The sequence below is a fragment of the Chenopodium album genome, chromosome 26 (assembly GCF_948465745.1).
Source record: "Chenopodium album chromosome 26, dcCheAlbu1.1, whole genome shotgun sequence".
Taxonomy (NCBI): domain Eukaryota; kingdom Viridiplantae; phylum Streptophyta; class Magnoliopsida; order Caryophyllales; family Amaranthaceae; genus Chenopodium; species Chenopodium album.
In genome coordinates, this window is record NC_137859.1 from 27,495,380 (window position 1) to 27,515,891 (window position 20,512).

At 38.8% G+C, this 20,512-nt stretch overlaps 1 protein-coding gene and 1 non-coding gene across 2 annotated transcripts; one reads left to right on the plus strand and one right to left on the minus strand.

Annotated features, from left to right (window-relative positions):
• The first annotated feature begins 916 nt into the window (after nt 1–916).
• On the plus strand, nt 917–1,022 carry LOC145618753 (small nucleolar RNA R71). Its single transcript, XR_014108008.1, has one exon. It is a non-coding gene; the product is annotated as a small nucleolar RNA R71 (small nucleolar RNA).
• Nucleotides 1,023–15,849: 14,827 nt separating this feature from the next.
• Nucleotides 15,850–16,452, minus strand: LOC145616958 (uncharacterized). Its single transcript, XM_081671671.1, has one exon. It carries the CDS (start codon nt 16,450–16,452, stop codon nt 15,850–15,852), a length of 603 nt encoding a protein of 200 aa, XP_081527797.1.
• Between the last annotated feature and the right edge of the window lie 4,060 nt (nt 16,453–20,512).

The following is a 20,512-nucleotide window of genomic DNA, read 5'->3' on the forward strand; positions in this document are numbered from 1 at the left end:
ACAAGACAATGTGAATTCATTCAACATCTTAGATTGATCCATCATGAAATTTTCTAGCCTATTCAATTGGGATTGTTGAGTAAAGAAATCATCACCTTGGCTTTGAGTCCTTGGAGTAATTTGGGGTGGGGTATCTCTTTGAACATTATTTTGAAAATTTCCCCTACCTTGATTACTCCAATTACCCTTACCATGATTTTGGCCGGAATTTTGATTATGGTTACCATAACCTTGATCATGATCCCCATATTCTTGGCCATAGCTTTGATCATTACAACAAAATTTGTTATGGTTACTACAAAATTCTTGGGTCACACGGTTACCATTACCACTCTTTTGGTTGTAATTATCATAGCTCCCATTATTGTGATAATTCCTATTCCCAACAATCTTTTGAGCATTAAATCTAGGTCCAAAATCATTATTATCATCACAATTCACATGCACATTCTCATATCCATCATATCTATCACAAGGAACATTGGAGCAATTAGAAGCATCATGATCATTCTTTCCACACATATCACAAACCAAGCATTCTCTAATCATGCAACAAGAAGCAAAAGGAGGGTTAGAGTAGGAAGATGTACCTCTCCCCTTAAATTGGGAGGGAAGACTAGAAGCTTGTGAAGGACTCTCGAGCTTGTTCTTGAGAGAATTCATCTCCTTTCCTAACTCCGAGACCATTGTGGACAATTCGTTGATGACATAAGATTGATCGGTTGAGCAACTTGTGCTTGCCGATTCCCTCTCTACATCATGCCAATCCATGTAATTCCTTACCACATCATCTATTACATCCACAACCTCTTCTTCCGTCTTGTTCATGATTGGCCCTCCGGCTCCGGCATCTAGGCTCGATCTACCTTGAAAGCTCAAACCTCTATAGAAGATTTGGATCACTTGATATGTTAGAATTCCGTGGTGAGGGCATTCCCTTTGGTAGTCCTTGTACCTCTCGCATGCTTCATAGAGATTCTCTCTAGGCAATTGCTTAAAACTTTGGATTAAGGCTCTAGCCTCCGCCGTCTTCTTTGGTGGGTAGAAACGAGACAAGAAAGCTTTTATAACATCATCCCATGTCTTCAAGGAATTGGGCTTCACTTCTTTGTCTAGCCATTCCAAAGATCTTCCTATGAGAGAGAAAGGGAACAACTTAAGGCGGATAAACTCTTGAGAAACTCCATTGACATTGATAGTGTTGCAATATTTTTCAAACTCCTTAAGATGGTTCAATGGGCTCTCGTTCTTTGCCCCACTATATTGTCTCCTCTCAATTAGGGTGATCATTGCCGGCCTAATTTCAAAATCGCTTGCCGGTGTTGTAGGTTGAGCTATGCCGCACTCATACCTATGAGCACCGGGCACTCCAAGTTCCTTCAAGGCAACTCTTGAATTACTTCCCATGGCTAGGGATCTAAACACACAAAACTCAAAGAAAATGTTAGTAGCACGGCTACAAGTGTAGCCTAAAGTGTAAAATCTTTTTGTATTTTGCAAATAAAGTGGAATAGACTCAACAACAACATGCACTCAAAGCACCATTCCCCGGCAACGGCGCCATTTTGATGGGAAGGAGAACGGTAGGTCGTTGGGCTACCACCCCACCCAATCAAACAAAATTTGTAACTTAACAAACCCCTATTTAGTGTAGTGGTAAGTCAAGGTCGAACCCAAAGGAATGGAGGTCAAATGCACGATGCCTAAGTTAAGCTATTCCGAAGTCTAGTAGGGGTTTATGGTAGAAACTAAGGCTAAGCTAGGCGATGCAAAAGTTTTGTACTAAATGAATGCTAAGGCACTAGGGGAATGGATCCACATGCATCAACTATGAAGTTCAATCAACTTGGGGAATTAACCAATCAAGTCAAGCAATGTGAGGGAAAACCGAAATTGCAACCAAGAGAGTACATCAAGCTATTCTCCTAGAGGTCTAATTAGCGTCAACTACATCAAACACTAGCTAGGAAACATCACAAGATATCTCAATCGAGTAAATGTAAGCCACAAATCAATGGTCCGTATCAATGTGAACTCACAATGCAATCTAGTGTGAATAACAAGGGTGATCAAGCCTAATCAAGCACACACATGCACAAAATCAATCAACCAATTTAATCACATTATCAACTCAATCAATTTCCCCCAAATTAATCTCAATTCATCATCAATACATGCTTCACCACTACCCTAGCAAATAAACTACTCACAATCCATAAAGAACATCAAAATCAAAGCTAAACTAATCATCATTCTCAAATTCATCAATTGAAACCAACAAATTCAATCAAATCAATCAAACTATCAATTAACCAAATCAAACAACAATACCAATGAAATCAAACATTGAATTGCATTAAAGAGTAAAGAATCCTTACAAACTTGATAGAGATCAAATCAAATGAAGCAATCTTCAATCATCAATCATCAAACCCACACTTTCTCTCTCTAAAAATGCTAAGAACTAATGTTTTCTCTCTCTAAGATCTAATCTAATCTAATTCTTACTAATGAAGATCTAATCTTCTCTCTATATATGGAAAGAAATAACTAACAATCCCAAGAGGAAGTTGGGAAAGACGTCCAAAAATAGACCCACGTCGGTGCGGGCGCTCGAAGGAGAGAGAAAGGTGCGCACGGGAGCACACCCAGGCATGTGCGCCCGCACACACCTGATGTGCGGCCGCACACGACAGATGTGCGGCCGCACACTCCTCTAGTGCGCCCGCACAACCCTGGGTCTTTCCCCCTTCTTCTCTTCGTCCTAGCTCAAGCAGTGCACACATCCTATGTGATGATGATGGAGGACAAAGTGGGCAGAAACTTTCTTGAATTTCTAGAAAAGTATAAGCCATGAGGAAGGCCTATACGAAGCCTTGAAGCTTGCCCCTTGGATCCACCTTTGACTTGAAGCTTCTTGCACTATCTCTAGGCATGAAAACAATGAAAGCTCATAGAGAGGAAGCTCGGGAATTCTTGGACAATCAATTACCACCTACAAACAAATGAAATAAAGCAAGTAAAAGAGAAAAATAACAAGTAAACTAGAAAAAGCATGAAATAGAGAAACTAACTACAAAAATCATAAAATGAAGAAAACAAGAATAAAACTAAGGAAAACTGAAGAAAAGAGAGATAAAATGAAATAGAAATCATCCAAAAAGGAACCAAATGAGTGCCATAAATGTCACTCATCAATGTAGCTCTCCGCCTCCCTCAAGGCCGCTTGTAGCGTAAATGCCCCTTTTCGGACAAGGTCGAACTTAAAGGCTGACCCGTCCTTCAGACCCTTGAAGAAGTCTGTGAAAGCCACCTCGTCAGACATCCCCTGGATCTGTATTCTGACCAGGTTGAACAGCCTTACATATGAGCGTAGCCCTTCTCTCTCACCCTGCCTGGCGGTGCTCAAATCAAGGCTCGTTTTCTTGGCAGGAATGTTCATAGAGAAGTTGGTAGCAAACAAGAAGGCTAGCCTCTTGAAGCTGTCAATAGAACCGGCTGGCAAGTTGCCAAACCACTGCTGGGCAATGCCCTTCAGTGTAGCCGGGAAACAACGACACCAGGTGGCATCATCCCAACCTTGTAAGCACATGAGGTTGGTATATGCCATCAGGTGATCTTCTGGGTTGGTGGTACCATCATAGGTGCCCACCAGTACATTCTTAACCTTGGCCGACTGAGCCGCCTCGGTTATGTTGGCTGCAAAGGCAGGCGGTTGTTCGCCTAGCCTCATTAGCCGAAGCTGCCAGTCCACAGGCTGGGCAGGGGTATATGCCGCCTGACCTCCAAAAGGAGGTGGCTACATGAATTGGAGGCCGTATTGCCCATACTGCGCCTGAGGTGCGTATGGCATCGACCCTATCATCAGCTGAGGTTCGGTGTTGACGGATTTACCGCCTGTCCGACTCTCATGTAAGGACATAGAGTTCCTTGCTGATGCTTGCTTGAAGCTGTCTGGAAAGCTCGAGGTGGAAGCTGACTCAGACTGCTGCTGCCTCCTTCGATTGATGACTTCTCTTGCATCGAAGGTAGGCGTCTTCTTGGCCTCCGGCTGGGGTCGCCGGGGCATCAGAATCTTGGACCAGTCAAGTTTTGCGGCTGCCTTCTCCTTTGGGTGAGGAGTTGGCTGCCTGTCCTTGACCGGCTTCTTCTTCTTCCCATCATTGGGAGTCTTTTTAGCCGGCTGACTCTTGCTAGAGCCTGCCTTGTTTTGGTTGATCATGGCCTTGATTTCACCTTTGAAAGAGTTCATGAATTTCATGAGCTCATCTCGGGTGACTGGGGCTTGACCTTTGGCCTTCTGGGTTTCCCCTTCTGGCCTTCCAGATGGGCGCCTGCTTGGGCCCGCCTGGTCTTCATTTCGCTCCAGTTGATCTCTGGAACGAATGGATTTAGAGATGAGGGAGCCATCCTTAGATGTGTAGGTCTCCACATCATCATCTTCATCTTCTTCCTCCTCCTCAGTGAATACCTCTGGCTGAGGCTGAGGGGGAGGCTGAGGGATTTCAAACCCTACCGGCTGAATAACCGGTTGCATGTCGTCCGGGGTACCCGTCTGAGTGCCCGGACGTAGAGAGGTAGAATTGAGAATCGGTACAGAACTTTGAACCATCTTGAGGTACTCTCCCCACAGACGGCGCCAAATGTTTTGGGTGTTTTTGTCCCTTGGGAGAGTTACAACTCGAAGACTGGTCCGGAGGGCTTCTGTACCTGCAAAATCAACGGAGACACCGTTTGGGTGGTGCTCCGCCTCCAACGCTCAAGTTAGTAACTTGAAGAAGAGAAAAAGGTGCGGAAATTTAGGAGAGGATCTGCTAGGCTTTCTAGCTCAGTTGTCTCTATCAAAGGGAGAGTTTGTAGTAAATGAAAGAACGTGCCCTCCAAAAGAGGGGAATCTCCCTATTTATAGGGTCATTGGGATTTGTGCCCCTGATTAGGTGACAGAACCCTAATCAGAGATGGGCTGCGCCGTATTACGGCTTTCTCGAGATTTGGGCCTGAAGGCCGACATTCTCCCAAATATCTGGAATGACACGTGTCATACAGGGATAGGTCCACTTTGGACCATCCCCGGGCTGACACGTGTCACCCTCTGATTGGGCCACGTGGAGGGGTAAAATTACCCTAAACAGTACTGACTTTCTCCCAAAAAAAAAGACGCGAAAAAGAATCGAAGTGTTTAATGGTGCATGTTGAATGAGATTAATGCGTTCGATACTGTCCCTCATGGTGCAAGGAGTAATTCATCCTAAACTATCTTTGTTAACTCGATTATGAAAGTATTTGGGTAACTTAGGCGCGGAGACTAAATACTTCATACTTCCTGATACAATGATGATTATGAGTGATGTCGATATGAGAAAGCATGCTCCAATGTTATGTTAATACTTCATGACAAAGGGTTCCTAATGGGAAATACTATTTGGTCATGTATCTGTGATGTGTGTGAAAGTGTCACTAAGGTTAGGCTGCAAAGGCTAACGGTGTGGAAAAGTATTATTTTGAAAAGAGTCAAATAATGGTGACTCTTAGGCTATGTAGGCTAATGATTTAAGGATCAAGCCCCCAAGTCTAGCTCTAAGTGAATAGGGATGAGCATCGGAGATCCCTTGATATGATCATGGTGTAAGTGTGTGAATGTGAATATGAATGCATTTTTATTACGGCCGCACCTCAATGTGAGGTTGCCTACGTATCCGTAAGGAATCAGGCCGAACGTAGCTCTAGCCGAACCTCGCACAAGTGTGTGTATACCTCAAAAAGGCCTTTTTAAGGCTTGTAACGTGGTTAGGTTAAAGGTTAAAGAAAGAAGGGGATAAAGGCTCAAAACCCTAGATAAGCCCCCAAGGTGTGCAACCTTGCTTTTGAATCTTTGTATTTTCATGCTTGAGTTTTCTCACTTTTGAACTCTCTTTTGTTTCATATTTTTGTTCTCTCATTTTGCTTTTGCATTTTTATTTTGAATTTTTTTTTTCAATAAGTGTGGGCAATCCCAATCATGCGGTCTATCACTCACTTGGCATTCATGTTTCTCTGGCACGGTACCGAGCACTCGATAAGAGACGCAATCTGAGACGTGTTCATATCAAAGACATTTTCATATCATAAACATTGGAACACTTGCCCTTTTGTACACTTTTATTGTTTTTTTGTTTGTTTATTTTTGCTATTTTAATCTTTTGAATTACTCAAGCTTTTCATATTTGAATGTTGCATAAGTTGCACACCGTCCCATCCCAAGGTGAGGTAGATGTGGGTTGAAGAAAGAAAGGTCTATCGTTAGACGAGGCTCAAAGTGGTGTACGAAGAATGAGATTATATATATTTGAAAGGGTAAAGATGGTATGATATGGTAAGCTACAAAGGGTGCCTCAAATCATTGATATACCTTGTGCTTAGGTCGATGTTTTCTTTTTTTTTTTTTTTTTTTTTTTTTGTGACAATGCAATGCAATGATCATATGCAAGAAATAAAATGCTCATTTTATTAAAGGGAAAAGGAAAAAACCTATGGAATAAATCTAAGAAAGACAAAGGGTGCCTATGCTAGACTTATGGGGGAAAGGTTTGAAAAAAGAAGAAGAAAACATGAAATCTTGGTGAGAAGCTTGCCTTGTGAATTGTCTCATCATTACTCTTTTTTTTATTATTGTCAATCACATGACTCGAACTCGATTCAACATGCATAGATGGAGAAAGATCATGGAAGAATGAGGGGAATAATATGTATGGAGAAAGCATGTGGAGAGTGGAAAGATGATGTGGATGGAAAGATATGGAAGATATTAGAAATAGAATGAACCCCCAACTCAAATGACGGAAAGACGACTCATGCATGAACCTAAGACATGGTCACGGTGACATATACAAAGTGTGTGCTACGACTAGTGAGTGTAGGTGACATGTTAAGACTTGTGTTATGACCATGTGACTAGACTATGTGACTAGACTTCAACAAAGACCAAGTTAAGACTTCACGTATATGCATTAAACTGGACAGGCTGTGGTATTTTAGTCATAACTTTTGATCTATGACTCTGATTGAGACGAAACCAACTGCATATTAAAGATAAAACTTGGCGCTACAGATCCATATGTTGTATGACTCGTAACTCTTCCTAGAACTCCGGATATAACCAAAACAAGTTGACGCTAATAAAAATCCAGGTTGACTAAAAGAAACCATGACTCGATTTTAGGCTTATTCATTAGTTCAAATTAACTAATTAATTAATAAATAAAAGTCCTTTAGTCATTGGCTAGTTTATTAAGACTTATTTACAAACACAAGTCAAACCAAACGGTTAGTTTAGTCACATAACAAGTATGCACAAGTAAGAGATGCACAAGTAGTCAAGTAGTCACAATATGATGCAATGAGTTTGCAACCTAACCATGGCTCTAGTTCTCTAAAGTTCAAGGACGGATATTGGTTAGTCAAAGAGGTTCCATGGTTATGATTCCGGATGCATCGCGCGAAAGCCTTACCTTTAGAAGGGTTGGCGCGTATGGATGGGACCCCGCAAGTTAAAAACTTGCTTCCACGGTTTGGTGGATTCACAAACTCGAATGTACCCATCGTTTCCAGGAGTGTTCGATTGGGTAGATGGAGCGTGAACCCCCAGAGGGTTATGTCCATATGTAGAACACATATGGGTTTCAGAAAAAAGAGAAAAACTCAATCAGGAAATAGAATAGAGCCAATAGTGCTAGAACCAGACAAAACAAAAAGGCAGAGTTCTGGCTCGGTATTGGAAGAACCTGGCGCCAGATTACAAGGAATGTCGCCGCAAAAGTACCCCTGTCGCCAAGCGACAGAATTGTCGCCAGGCGGCAAAAGCACTTTACAGGCGACAAGCCCTGTTTTCTAGACGCTAGTTCCTACATGCCTCAGCAGGTATCCGTGTTCTTAGAATTTTCCAAATTTCACAGTATTATTTTGATTCTAGTTGTGAAAGATATTTCTCAAATTTCCTTTGTGTAAAAATCCTATGTTTTTTACTCATTTCGGATGGTCTATCCAATGAGGACCTTTTTTATGCATATGACAATAATGTTAATCAAAATTACACACATGAAATACTTAGAACTTTTCGAGTCTCATCCGCTCATTCTAAATCATTGCCAAATTAAATTTCAGGAATTAAAATAGAAATCTTCCCCAGTGGAGTCGCCAAAAAACTGTAGGAAATATTTCAAGTATCTTAACCCCAAGCCTGAACCCCACTGTGATCATACATTTAAGTATGGTGGCGTCCAAAGGGAAAGAAAAAAGAGCAAAAGAGTCGCCAACAAGTTTTAGGAACTTGTAAACCGTTCACGAGGTGAAGGTTACACCCCTTAACGATCCATGAGATCGTCATCTTCGAAAGGTCTTGAACCAACTAAGGTTTGGGATGAGGGTACGAATCCAATCTGCGAAAGAGAGGACACACCTATAAAATAGGCCTCTACTTTATCCTACTCGTATTCATGTGCGCTTTTTAACTAACATGCAAACATTAGGTTGACCCTAAACCTGTTTATCTATGTTGGTTGAATATTAATGCACAAATAAAATTATTATTGGCGATCACTTGAATAAAAATTACATTAGCCTAAACCAAATTACTAATTATCTTCTTAAGCGTGATTTCAAGTACAAATTCCCTTTAAACATGCATAAAAGGCGTGATCAAGCAATAAAAATAAAATAATATCAAGCAACACAATAATCATAATCATAATAATAATCATAATCATAATAAGGCATAATAAAGCTTAATAATAATAGCAAGATCCTAGGCATGATACTAACAAGATTAATAACAAATCCTAGCATGTCACTAAATAATAAAGATCAATGCTTTAAACCTAACTTGATACTAACATGCTATTAGAAAGGAGTAAAAGACACCCTAAACATGATACTAGAAAGCATTAAATAACATCCTAACATTATACTAGGAATTAAGCAAATCTAAACATGCTTTCTACATTGAAATTAAAAAGAGAGTAAGCTAATTTACTTACTTCAAAGCCTCGTACCTCTTTCTAATAACAAAATACACGCGTTAGTAAACTTCAATGAAAATAATAAATCAAAGAATTAAATTAAATAATTGAAAGAAAGTGTTAAAAAGTTTACACTGGATTTGGGACCAAACCTTCAGAAAAGTATCAACCTTTCACGTCTAGGGCGAAGGCAACTTCGAACTTGGCTAGGTGTTTCTAGATCTTGTGTATGCGGAATTGTGTTTGTAAAAGCTAGTTTAGAAAACAAGAGAGAAAGAATAAGCTATATTGCTTAGAGAGAAAATAGAGAGAATTGATGATTGTTGATGATTGAAAAAGGGGAGATATGACCCCAATTTATGTAATCCCCCATATTTTCAATATAATTATAATGTATTAGTTTCTTATTTATAATTATTTATACAAATATTTCTGTTTTGATTTTATAAGTGTGAATTATTTTGAGGTAATGCAATAAGATTTTCATTACTTTTAAATTAAGTTTTTGGTTGAGTTAAAATTCCCTTTTAAGTTTAGTGGCCTAACACAAATTCATTCAAGCCCAAACAACAATCTTAATTCTACTTGAATTGGAAAATTAAGCCCAAACTTTTATAAAAACATAAACCCTTAAATCCACCTTATGTCCCCTTACTTCTCTCCTCCTCCTTCACGTAAAAACAAGAAGAAAAAAAAATCTCACTTTGCTTTCAACGGAAAAAAAAATTTCAAACCTGCTGCTGCTGCTGCTGCACCACCGCTACCACCACAGACCATCACCGTGCCCATCCGTGTCGCCGACCTCCGGCCACCACCCTAGTCTGCAGTTCGCCCCTCTTCCTTCCCTTTTTCCCTCACTTCTTTTGCTTCATTAATTTGATTTAAAGCTTCAATTTTTATGTGATTTCAATTCAATTATTGTTATTATGGTTTGATAGTATGTTTAGATTATAAAAGATTATGAATTTATGGGTTTTAGTATGTCTAAATTATTATATAAATTTTCAGATTTATTTACGTATGAAATTTAGGGTTTAAAGCATTGATTTTTCACGTTTTAGGGCTTGATAACGTACTGAGCAAGTTATTTAATTATTCTATGTTTAAATTACATAAAAGTATGATTATTTTGGTTATATATTAATTTTCAGATTTTATATATTGTAAAATTTGAGTTTTATGTTGTTTATTTGAAGGGTTTTAAGGTTTAAGGTGTAATACACTATTCTATTTATTGAATTATGAATGTAAATCTTTAAAAGTTTGAAATTTATAATTTAAATTAATTTTCAGATTTGATATAATCTGATTTTTGTTAGTTTTGAGCCAAAAATAAAGTTTTAGAATGCTTTCTATATGATTTAAACAACTATTTATGCAATATGCTAAGTATAGATTATTTGAATTGCAAAAACTATTAATTAAACAAATTTTCAGCATGTATTAGTAAGTTAAATTTGCTGTAATTTTATAATATACGCTATATTTTCATGAATTTAACACTTAAACTTGTAGTTGGGGTGTTGTACTATTAATTTTGACTAATGGGAGCAATTTAAAGGCTTTATTTTGATGGTTTGAGAGGTTTTAAAGTACTTTAGTATTGCTGTAAATTTAATGGCTTTAGTATTGATTTATTTCTCATTGTTTGCTTTAGGAGAGGACTTTGTAGAAGGCGATTTCTAGTTTCTAAAGTGGCCAATCGAATTGTTTACTCAAGATATGTACAAGTTACGAAACCTTGCTTTAAGGTGCATGTTTAAGGACGGATCGAGAACTTAGTATCATGTATAGGGATGACTGGGTTAAATTGTTTGGTTATACATATTGTGAATTTTATTTGATGTTCACTATTCTTTATTGCAAATATTGTTTTATGCTCTAATTATGCAAGGTGCGCTTAGAGGCAAAGGTATGTGATTGGTGAAATGATTTAATTATTACTCATTCGTGATTAATGAAATAGGATGAGTAAAGGAAAGATTAAATTCTTATAAGACAAGGTTAAGGATTTGGGGTGCCTTATGCACTCAAGGTGTTTATACACCGAGGTAGTAAAGGAATAAATAATAAATGTTGTTTTGTCACTAATAAATCAAGAATTGAAATCGGAAACTTGCCTTGCTTGATTTAATTGCGGTTGGAATGTTTTGTATTGTTATGTATATGAGTCATCACCAAGTTTAAACCTATAAATCACGTAAAGTGCAAGATGGATGAGAAATAAAACTCTGGATTGGTGCACATCTGGAGTAATGACAATCAGGGGTTGGGGTACATGTGGTATTAGCCGTGTACTTTTCTCGAGGGTCGTCTGATCTACGAGTCTCTTATTGCAAATATTTTTCTTGAAACTAGGAGTTATGTGAGATCTCATACTAACTACGGGCACGGAGTCGCGCCCGTGGTCGTTGGATGTTTATTGATGTTTCCGAAAGGAGGCATGGGGTTTTTCTTTATTGATGTTCCAAATGGGACATGGGTTGGACAACCTAGTCTATTGCTAAATCCAATGAATAAATTGAAATGAGTTAGCTACTATTAACTAGTGAAGTCTTAATAAATTGGATAGTTGAGTCATGTGTTGAGTTATTATTTAATGTGACGTGGGGAAAACTAGGTCGTTGGACTAATCCTCCCTAAGTCAAACAAAATTTATAAACACTCAACAAACCTAAATACAAGTATAGAGGTAAGTCAAGGGTCGAACCCAAAGAAACGGTATTGTCTAAGTGCTTCCAATTATGTGCCTAAGCTAGGTCGAAGACGAAGCATAAAAGGTGACTCTAACAACTACTATGACGAAGAAACCAAACGAATAAAAGAGCTAGGGATTAGGATCCGCAAATAATAGCAATGAACATAGCAAATTGGAATGGAAAGTCGACTAAGTCAAGCAATGTGAGGGAAAATCAATCATGCAACCAAAAGAACATATCAAGCTATTCTCCTAGAGGTCTAACTAGCGTCAACTACGATAAAATCTAGCTAGGAAACATCACAAGACACCTCAATCGTGTAAATACAAGCCACAAATCAATGGTCCGTATCAATGTGAACTTACAATGCAATCTAGTGCAATAATCAAAGTTAGCTACTCTTTAATTAATCACACACACGCACATGATCAATCAACCAAGTTTAATCACATCATCAACTCCATCAATTATCCCCAATTTACATCAATCCATTATATCATAAGCTTCACCAAATCCCTAACCAAACAACTATTCTAACATCATCATCAAATCAACTAACAACTAAAGAAATCAACAATAACAATCTAAGAAGAACAAATCCACTAATCAAAGATCAAATATCAATATCAAACCAAACAAACATGAATATCAAATATCAATCATCAAATCATCAAATTCCAATCAAAATTAAGTAATCCAAGCATCAATATTAAACAAAGCAATAAATGAGATAGAGTTTAGAAATGCTCTTTGATAATAGAGAAGATCTCCAATACAATTATCACCATTGAATCTTCAATCTCTTAATCACCATTGAAATTCCTCACTTTCTCTCTCTAAAATCTACTACTAAAACTAACCCTAAAACTAGAGAGAGAAGCTCTCAACTAAGCTAGGAAAATATGATCTAATTCTAGTTGTAATTCTAATTGTGATCTAATTGTTTCTCTCTCTACCCAAAATGGGTATTTATAGAATACAAGGATTAAAAGACAATAAAAATAGAAAAGAAAATAAAAAGGAAAAGGAAAGGAAAGAAAAGAAAAGAAAATAAAATAAAATAATAAAAGAAATTGGAAAAGAAAATTAAAAGAATAAAAAGAAAATAAAATCAAACAAATAAAAAGGGAAAAGAATCGGTTTTGCTGCACATTTAAGGGGAAATAATCCCCTGCTTCTCACGAAATCACGCAACTCATCATCATCAATAAACCTTCATTCGAACCCAGCTGTGTGCGGCCGCAATAGATGAGTGTGCACCCGCACTTACTGAGGTTCGAATGAAGGTGGAGCTGCGGTAGTTGCGGAGGTGAGGCTGGGGCTGCTCTGCTGGAGGTTGCTTCAAGGGTGGCGCAATTGGAGTGGAGCAGGGCTGCGTGAGGTGGTTGTTTGCTGGAGGAGTTGTGGTTTGCGTGGAGAAATAAGGAGGTACGTGGCTGCGGGATAGGGTGGAGCTGCTGCTGGTGGAATTTGCGGCAGCAGGGGCTGCTTTGTGTGGCAGAATTGGAGTGCGAAGGTGGCTGATTTGGTGGTGTGTTGGTGGCTGTTTGGTGGCTGATTTGGTGGTGTGTGGTGGTGGAGTTAAGAGCTGAGGCAGTTGGTTAATTGCTGGAGGAAAGGTGCGAATGGTGGCTTAGATGTGGGAGCAGGGGAAGCAAGGGAGATAGCTCGGGGTAGAGTAGTCGGTGGGCGCGAGCGTCCCCATCGAAGCATGATAGTGATGACTGATGAACACTAGAGTGTGCAATAGCAAAGCATCTAATTGGTGGGTTCAAGGCTATCCGGCTTGCGAGCACCTCTTGCGAGCGCAAGGACTTGAACATGGAACAACCACCTACAAAACGAAAACCAAGAAATAAAATAAAGTAAAATAAAACATACATTATTTTAGTTTTCGATAATAATATTGTCTTTTTTTTCTTCCAATTTTGTTACTTTTGCTATAATGTTTAATTCAATTAAAAATAAAATCATTTTGTTAAGACATTTATATACACTTTATTTTCTACTCTTAAAAGTTGTATTAATAATAACGTAGCACGTGCTGGTACTATATAATTAGGTATAAAATTAAAGTTATATTTATTTTTAAATTAATATTATGAGTCCAATTTTTTTAATATATATAAAACTTAGGAAATTTTGTCAGAAAAAACCATTTATAACAACTATTTTGTTAGAAAAAACCTTTTAAAAATTTTTTGGCAAGGAGAAACCAGATTGTAAAATATTTTTGTTGAAGACAACCAAAGATCTCTAATCACGTAATTAATTACTAATTTACCCTTAATTCTTCTAACTAGTCATAACTTTCACTAGCTAATTAACATTAAATTGATTTATAGATTAAATCAAAAACCACCCTCACACCACTCAACCACCCCCTCCTTCTCCCCTCCCATGGCAGCAAGCCATCAACCCCTCCCTCCCAGCCTCCACCATCCCCAACCGCCGCCTGAAATCCCTCACCCCTGCCAAACTGACCCCCTCCCTCTCCCCTTTACCCTTTACCCTTGCCGACCACCCTCATCCGAAAAACCACCCACTAATATAACCTTCTTCCATAACCACAACCCAGAAACTACCCCAACTCCAACCCGAGGAGAGAGAAAATCTGCTGGAAAAGCGTCGCCGAATGCGATAACGGATGGAATATAGGAAGAAGTGAAGGAGAGAGAAAATGAGATGAACATAATCGTGACAATAGCTTCAACAATTGAACAATTTTGAATTGGGGAAGAAGAGGAGAGAGAAAATGGTGAATTGGGGAAGAAGAGGAGAGACATAAAGAGAAGAGTAATTAGAAAAATGGTGAATTGGATTCTGGAGGAGGGTGTGGTCGGCGGCGAGGGTGAAGGGGAAAGGGAGGAGGTCGGTTCGGAGGGGGTGAGGGGTTCCAGGCGATAGTTTGGGATGGGGGAGGCCGGGAGGAGGGGTGCTGCCATGGGAGGGGGAGAAGGAGAGGGTGGTTGACTGGTGGTGGTAAGGGTGGTTTTTGGTTTTTTTTTTATTTATAAATCAATCTAATTATTAAATAATTAGTGAAAGTTATGACTAATTAGAATAATTAAGGGTAAATTAGTGATTAATAGAGTGATTAGAGATATCTGGTTGTCTTCAACAAAAATATATTACAATCTGGTTTCTCCTTGCCAAAAAATTTCTATAAGGTTTTTCCCAACAAAATAGTTGTTATAAATGGTTTTTTCTGACAAAATTTCCTACAACTTAATACAATAACTCTTTATAAAAGTTAATAACAACCGTGCATTGCACGGGACTTAAACTAGTTAGTTACTAAAGAGTGATTTCCATATGGATAATCTAAGAAGAGAACAAAATTCCATAAATATGCAACTTGGAGAGTTAGTGTTGTATGGATGATTGATGACCTGTAGGGTTGTGGAATAGACACTGGGTTTTTCTGGTTTGTTGTGTGCTTCTGTTCTTGGCATTGTGTACAAATACTATGGAGTCCCATCAGGTGTTTGTATTGTTGATGCTTTGAGTCCCCCCCCCCCCTTTTACTATGCATCAAAGTGTTAATCAATTTCCAAATGATGAAGGGACTCTTATGACTTGAGCCCATAATGGAAGGTTGCTCCAACATTTTCCCTAAAAGAGATGTTGTTGAGGTGCCTACTTATGGTTGCTAACATGGTTAATCCATTCCCATCTGATGGAATTAACTTACAATGACCCTGCCATACATGAGCACCTTCAAATCATATTAATATTTCCACTTCATTTGGGCAAAAAATTGTTGATTTTACAAAAGCACTACTTCATATGGAATACCATGTCATGACTGCCTAATCAATCTATTAAACAAAAGACACCTAACCATTACAAAACATACAAAAATCCTAGTTTTAGTGTAAATGGTTATGTGTGGCAGTCTCTGATCTTGTGTATGTTGTCACTTGTGTCTTCCTTTGCAAAAAGTTGTTTGTTACTTACAAAAAGTTGTGTCTTCTCCCCACCTCTGTCTTCAACACCTACTTACTTGCATGATCATCAATCTGCATCTTCTTCCATCTCTTTATTCTGTGGTTGAGGGCCTGTTGTTGGGATAAAAAGTGTGTTGAGATACTCCACTATGTCAGCAACCAGTTTCTTGTCTACCTTCAAAATATCCTGCAAAGCCCCCTGCCTGTCTAGCCTAGCCTTTCCCATGTGTGGTGGATTAAAGTTGTTTCCACCTTAGCTTGTTTTTCCAACACTTTAATCATACAAGACTGTAGTGTGATCCAAGTGTATCTGTTTAGTGTTGGATCAAACACCTCAAATGCCTCAGCCACCTTCTCAATTAGCTCATCCAAGTTAGTTGGAAATGATTGGTACTGAATTGATTGTATAGCCTTGAATAACCCAAGATCTAGTACATTTAGGTCAGGGGATTGGGCAGGTTGGAACACAAATTGAATGTTGAACCCATTGGCTTGAGTGGCAGCCAAAAACTCTTCATCTTTTGGAACTGGATGAGACCTTGGATTGTCCCATTGTATGATTATGTTAATGGACAACTGTGGTGGCCATTCTGCATGTATTGTTGGAATGATTTTGTCCAAAATCATTTCCCTAATTGCATCTTTGTTTACACTTTGAATGGCTTTGGTTCCAATTGTTCCTGCCTCTCTGTTCTTGCTTTTCTTTCTTTCCCTTTCATGCTTCACAAAGGGGAACAAACCATACTTCCCTGAGTGTAGCATAGTCCCATCTTGTGCATATAATCGTTTTCCAACGATACCCATAAACATTGCCTTCAATTTAAACCTTTTTTACTGTTGTGCTCTGTAAGTAACCTCCTCATTTGGTGTGAGATAGAAAGTCCTTGTCTCTGGGTTCAAGTAGAACCATTTCTCATCAATATGGATGTAATGTTGCATATCCATGAATGAAGGGTCCCCCTCACTTGGAACTGGATGTATGTGCTGTAGAACCCACTTGAGCCTTGCAATCTTGTGATTATCAGTTAGTGCAAGGTGGTTACTTGCTGAAATTGCCCTGAGTTTGCCTCTTTTCTTTAATATGTGAATAAGAACATGGATGACATTCAGAGCTGCACCATAGCTTCCGTTTGTGGTTCTCTTGTACAGTGGCACTGACATAAGCCACTCATTAGAATATTCAGTAGGCTTTCTTCCTGTTTTGCCTAGCTTCTTGGTTCTGACATCCACTACTTCTCCCAGTTGCATGTGTTTTTTGATTACTTGAAGCCATCTAGTTGTAGTTGATTTGTGTACATGATGTTTCCTAGCCAAAGAGGAGAGCATTCCTCTTGGGAGTGAGCCACCTTCCATATTTAGTAGAATATCATCTACAATCTTCCTTTTCTGTTGAATGCTGAGTTCTCTACTTTGCCTCCCATTGTTTGCTGCATTGTTGTCTTGCTCTTCCTCTGTATCTGAGTCCCCTGTCTGAGTGCCTTCACTGTGTTCCTGTTGAGATGAATGTTGTGAATCTAACCCTGACCCTGATTGTGAATGCATGGAATTTTCTTCCATCTCTGTCATATGCTCCATGAGCAATTGGTTGATATTAAATTCATCCTCGATTACTGCCATGAGTCCTTTTTTTTTTTCAGATTTGATGGTAGGTGATGAAGTGGAGGTGACTTGCCTTTTTTTGAGAGCTTTCAATGGAGCCTAATTCTGTACAAATTCTCTAATGTTGCTACTACTAACTCAGCAATTAGGAATTAGGACTAATTCTAGGAGATGTTGATGATTTTTGTAATTTTCAAACTTTGGTCTTTTGGATTTTTGGTCTGTAATGTGATTGAAGAATTCGTATTCCCCCCCCCCCCCATTTCCCCTTTGAAACACTGTTGGTATTGTGGGTGTGGAATGAAACAGGTTGCCCCTTTTAAAGGGAGCTTATGGCTTAAATTACCGAGTAATAAACACAATGTCCGGGTGCACCATACTATTTTTACAATTTCCCCTAAAAAAAAAAAAAAAAAAAAAAAAAAAAAAAAAAAAAAAAAAAAACATTTACTGAGTAATAATTAGTTAGTTTGTTCAGAAAAATAAAAATTCACTTAGTTAACATTATTACAAGGGAAATTTTTTTTTTCTTTTTTGATACGAACAGGAGAATTTAGTCATATATAAAGCCATATATAAAGCCAAAAATCTCGCATAAATTAAGAGATTAAGAATTGAAGACGCAATTAAACCGTTCATAAACCCTAAACATAAATTCCCAATTGGATTACAACCTGATCTCCAAATCGAATAATTCTACAAGTTTCTGATAATGGAGTTTCCAAAAGAGAAGATTTACACCGTTATTGTGCGAAATCGATCAACATTTCAACTGGCAGATGAAAAACGAAAGGAGATTATGGAGAAGGGATACCAGGTAGAAGTGATTTTCATGGATCAACCCTCATATCAGGAACAATATGATTACATCAGACAAATCTTTGGAGGTTTTGAAGATGTCCATTCGTTCAATGCCATAATCTTCAAGAAGCATAATGATGAAAAAGGGAATAGTGAAGAAGATATTGCTTATGAGAAGACCCCTGATGATAAGGCCGCTGATGAGAAGAGTTCTGACGAAACTTGTAACCATGAGAAAAAAATGTATACAAGGGCTGGGAATATCCTACCTTTCATCAACTCATGAGTTGGGGAACATGGATTACTTTGACTGCTTTCAGCATATGGAGGTTTCCTCCAAAATCTGCAACCGTGAATTCATGTGTGGAGGGTGCAAGTACCTCCACACAATTTGGTGACTGATAATGGGGAATTTAAATTTTATTTTTTTTTTTTTTTTTGGTGGATTCTTGGATGGTGGTTGGATATGGGAGGGTCTTTTTTTCAATTCTTGGGATGGGGTTTGGATTATGATTTTTTTTTTTGGTGGATTCTTGGATGGTGGTTAGATATGGGAGGGTCTTTTTTTCAATTCTTGGGATGGGGTTTGGATTATGGAAGGAATTGGGTGGGATACAAATTTTTTCATTCTTGGTAGATAGTTGGGTATTGTTAGTGATCGTAGAATTGGGTAGGTTGATTGAAGATTGTGGTTGGGAGTGGGCCTCAAGGGAGGATTGTTGCGGAGGATGTGGAGGCTGCCGCGGCTTTGGATGGCTGAGAAGGTTGTTTCAAAGAATGCTCTGGTTTGCTCTGTTCAAAGGGATTTGGAAGGAACGCTGTGAAATTAAGAGGTAATCCCATGAATTTCTATTCTGTGTGTTCTTTAATTGGCATGTATTATGATGCAATTACAGGCATAGAAGATGAGGTGGAAAGATCAAGCAAGGAATTAGCTGAGGTGGAGCAAGATGAGCTTGGATGCAACATTGAAAGTGGCAGGAGAGGAGGAAGGAATGGAACTGACAGCTGTCTAAGAGAAGGGAAGGAGCACTGAAATTGAGGAGAATAATTCTGAGAATATTACAGAAAGTTGTATTTTGTTTTCTAGCTAAGTTGTCCTATTACTAGCCGTTATGTTATTTTGCCTTTTGTACGCTGAGCTTATCAGCAATCTTCAAGGCTATTTAAGCCAAAATCTCTTGTAAGAATGGGCATGCATAATGAAGGAAATCACTCCTCTTTTCTGATTATTTTCTCTCTCTAAACTCTCTATTTACGTACCTCAATTATTTCCACCAAAACTGCCCTGCTTTCCTTTGGCTGGTTTTCTGGTATAATTGTCAAGTCTCCATTTTGCTTGCAAAATCAGACTTGATTTTCTTAGAGCTATCATTGGTATTAGAGCAGTATGTTCCTCGGCCTATCAGTCACCATGCCTATCACTAGATCTTCCTCAGACTCTGCTTAGCTAGGAAACACTGAGATCAAAAAGCTTGAGCAAACGATGAAAACCTTGTTGCAGGATCAGGGCAGGAAGTTGGATAATGCCTGCAGAACTAACAGCCTCAATATTGATAAGAATTGTAAGTCGATTTTTGAGCTTAATGATCTTATGCTAGGCCTATCTGTTCAAATTACTAAACTGATATCTGATGGCAATAATATACCTAGATCTAGCTCAGAACCTCATGAACCAGAACCCCCCCCCCCACAAGTATTCTCAATACTCAGCTAGACTAACTAAGGTTGAGTTCCCAAAGTTTAATGGCTCGGATCTGAAATCATGGATTTTTAAGTGTAATCAATTTTTTGACTTGGATGGAGTGAAGGATCCTGATAGAGTAAAACTTGTTGCCATTCACCTGGAAGATAAGGCACTACTCTGGCACAAGACCTATATTCAGAGAATAAATCACATCTTGCCTAAGTGGGAGGATTATGTGAAGGATATAACAGCTAGGTTTGGGGATCTCTATGATGATCCAATGGCTGATCTCAAAACCCTCAAACAAACAGGTAGTGTACAGGAATAACATGATTCCTTTGATGCACTAGCTAGTAGAATTGAGCTATCTGAACCTTATTTGCTGAGCTGCTATCTAGCTGGCCTTGAGGAGGAGGTTCAACTTGCCGTGAGAATGTTCAACCCCACCACCCTTCAACAAGCTTTGTGCTTAGCCAAACTGCAGGAGGCTGCTAGCAAAGCTAAGAAACCCAAACAACCAACCCCACTCCAAAAACAACCACCCTTGTTACCCACCCCACCTCAAACACTCAGAATAGCCACCCAAAACTTCAGAGCCAATAACCAGATTCAACCTTACACACCAAACAGACCATTTACAAACCTAGTCACCACCCCAAGAACCCCAAACACCAATAGTAGAACCCTAACCCCAGCTGAATTTAATGACAAAAGAGCCAAAAATCAATGTTTCTGGTGTGACGAAAGGTATGAACCAGGACACAAATGCAAGCGTAAGAAGCC

Excerpts from the sequence above, each read along its gene's own strand:
- LOC145616958 (XM_081671671.1), bottom strand. The coding sequence starts at position 16,452 with ATGTTTATGGGTATCGTTGGAAAACGATTATATGCACAAGATGGGACT.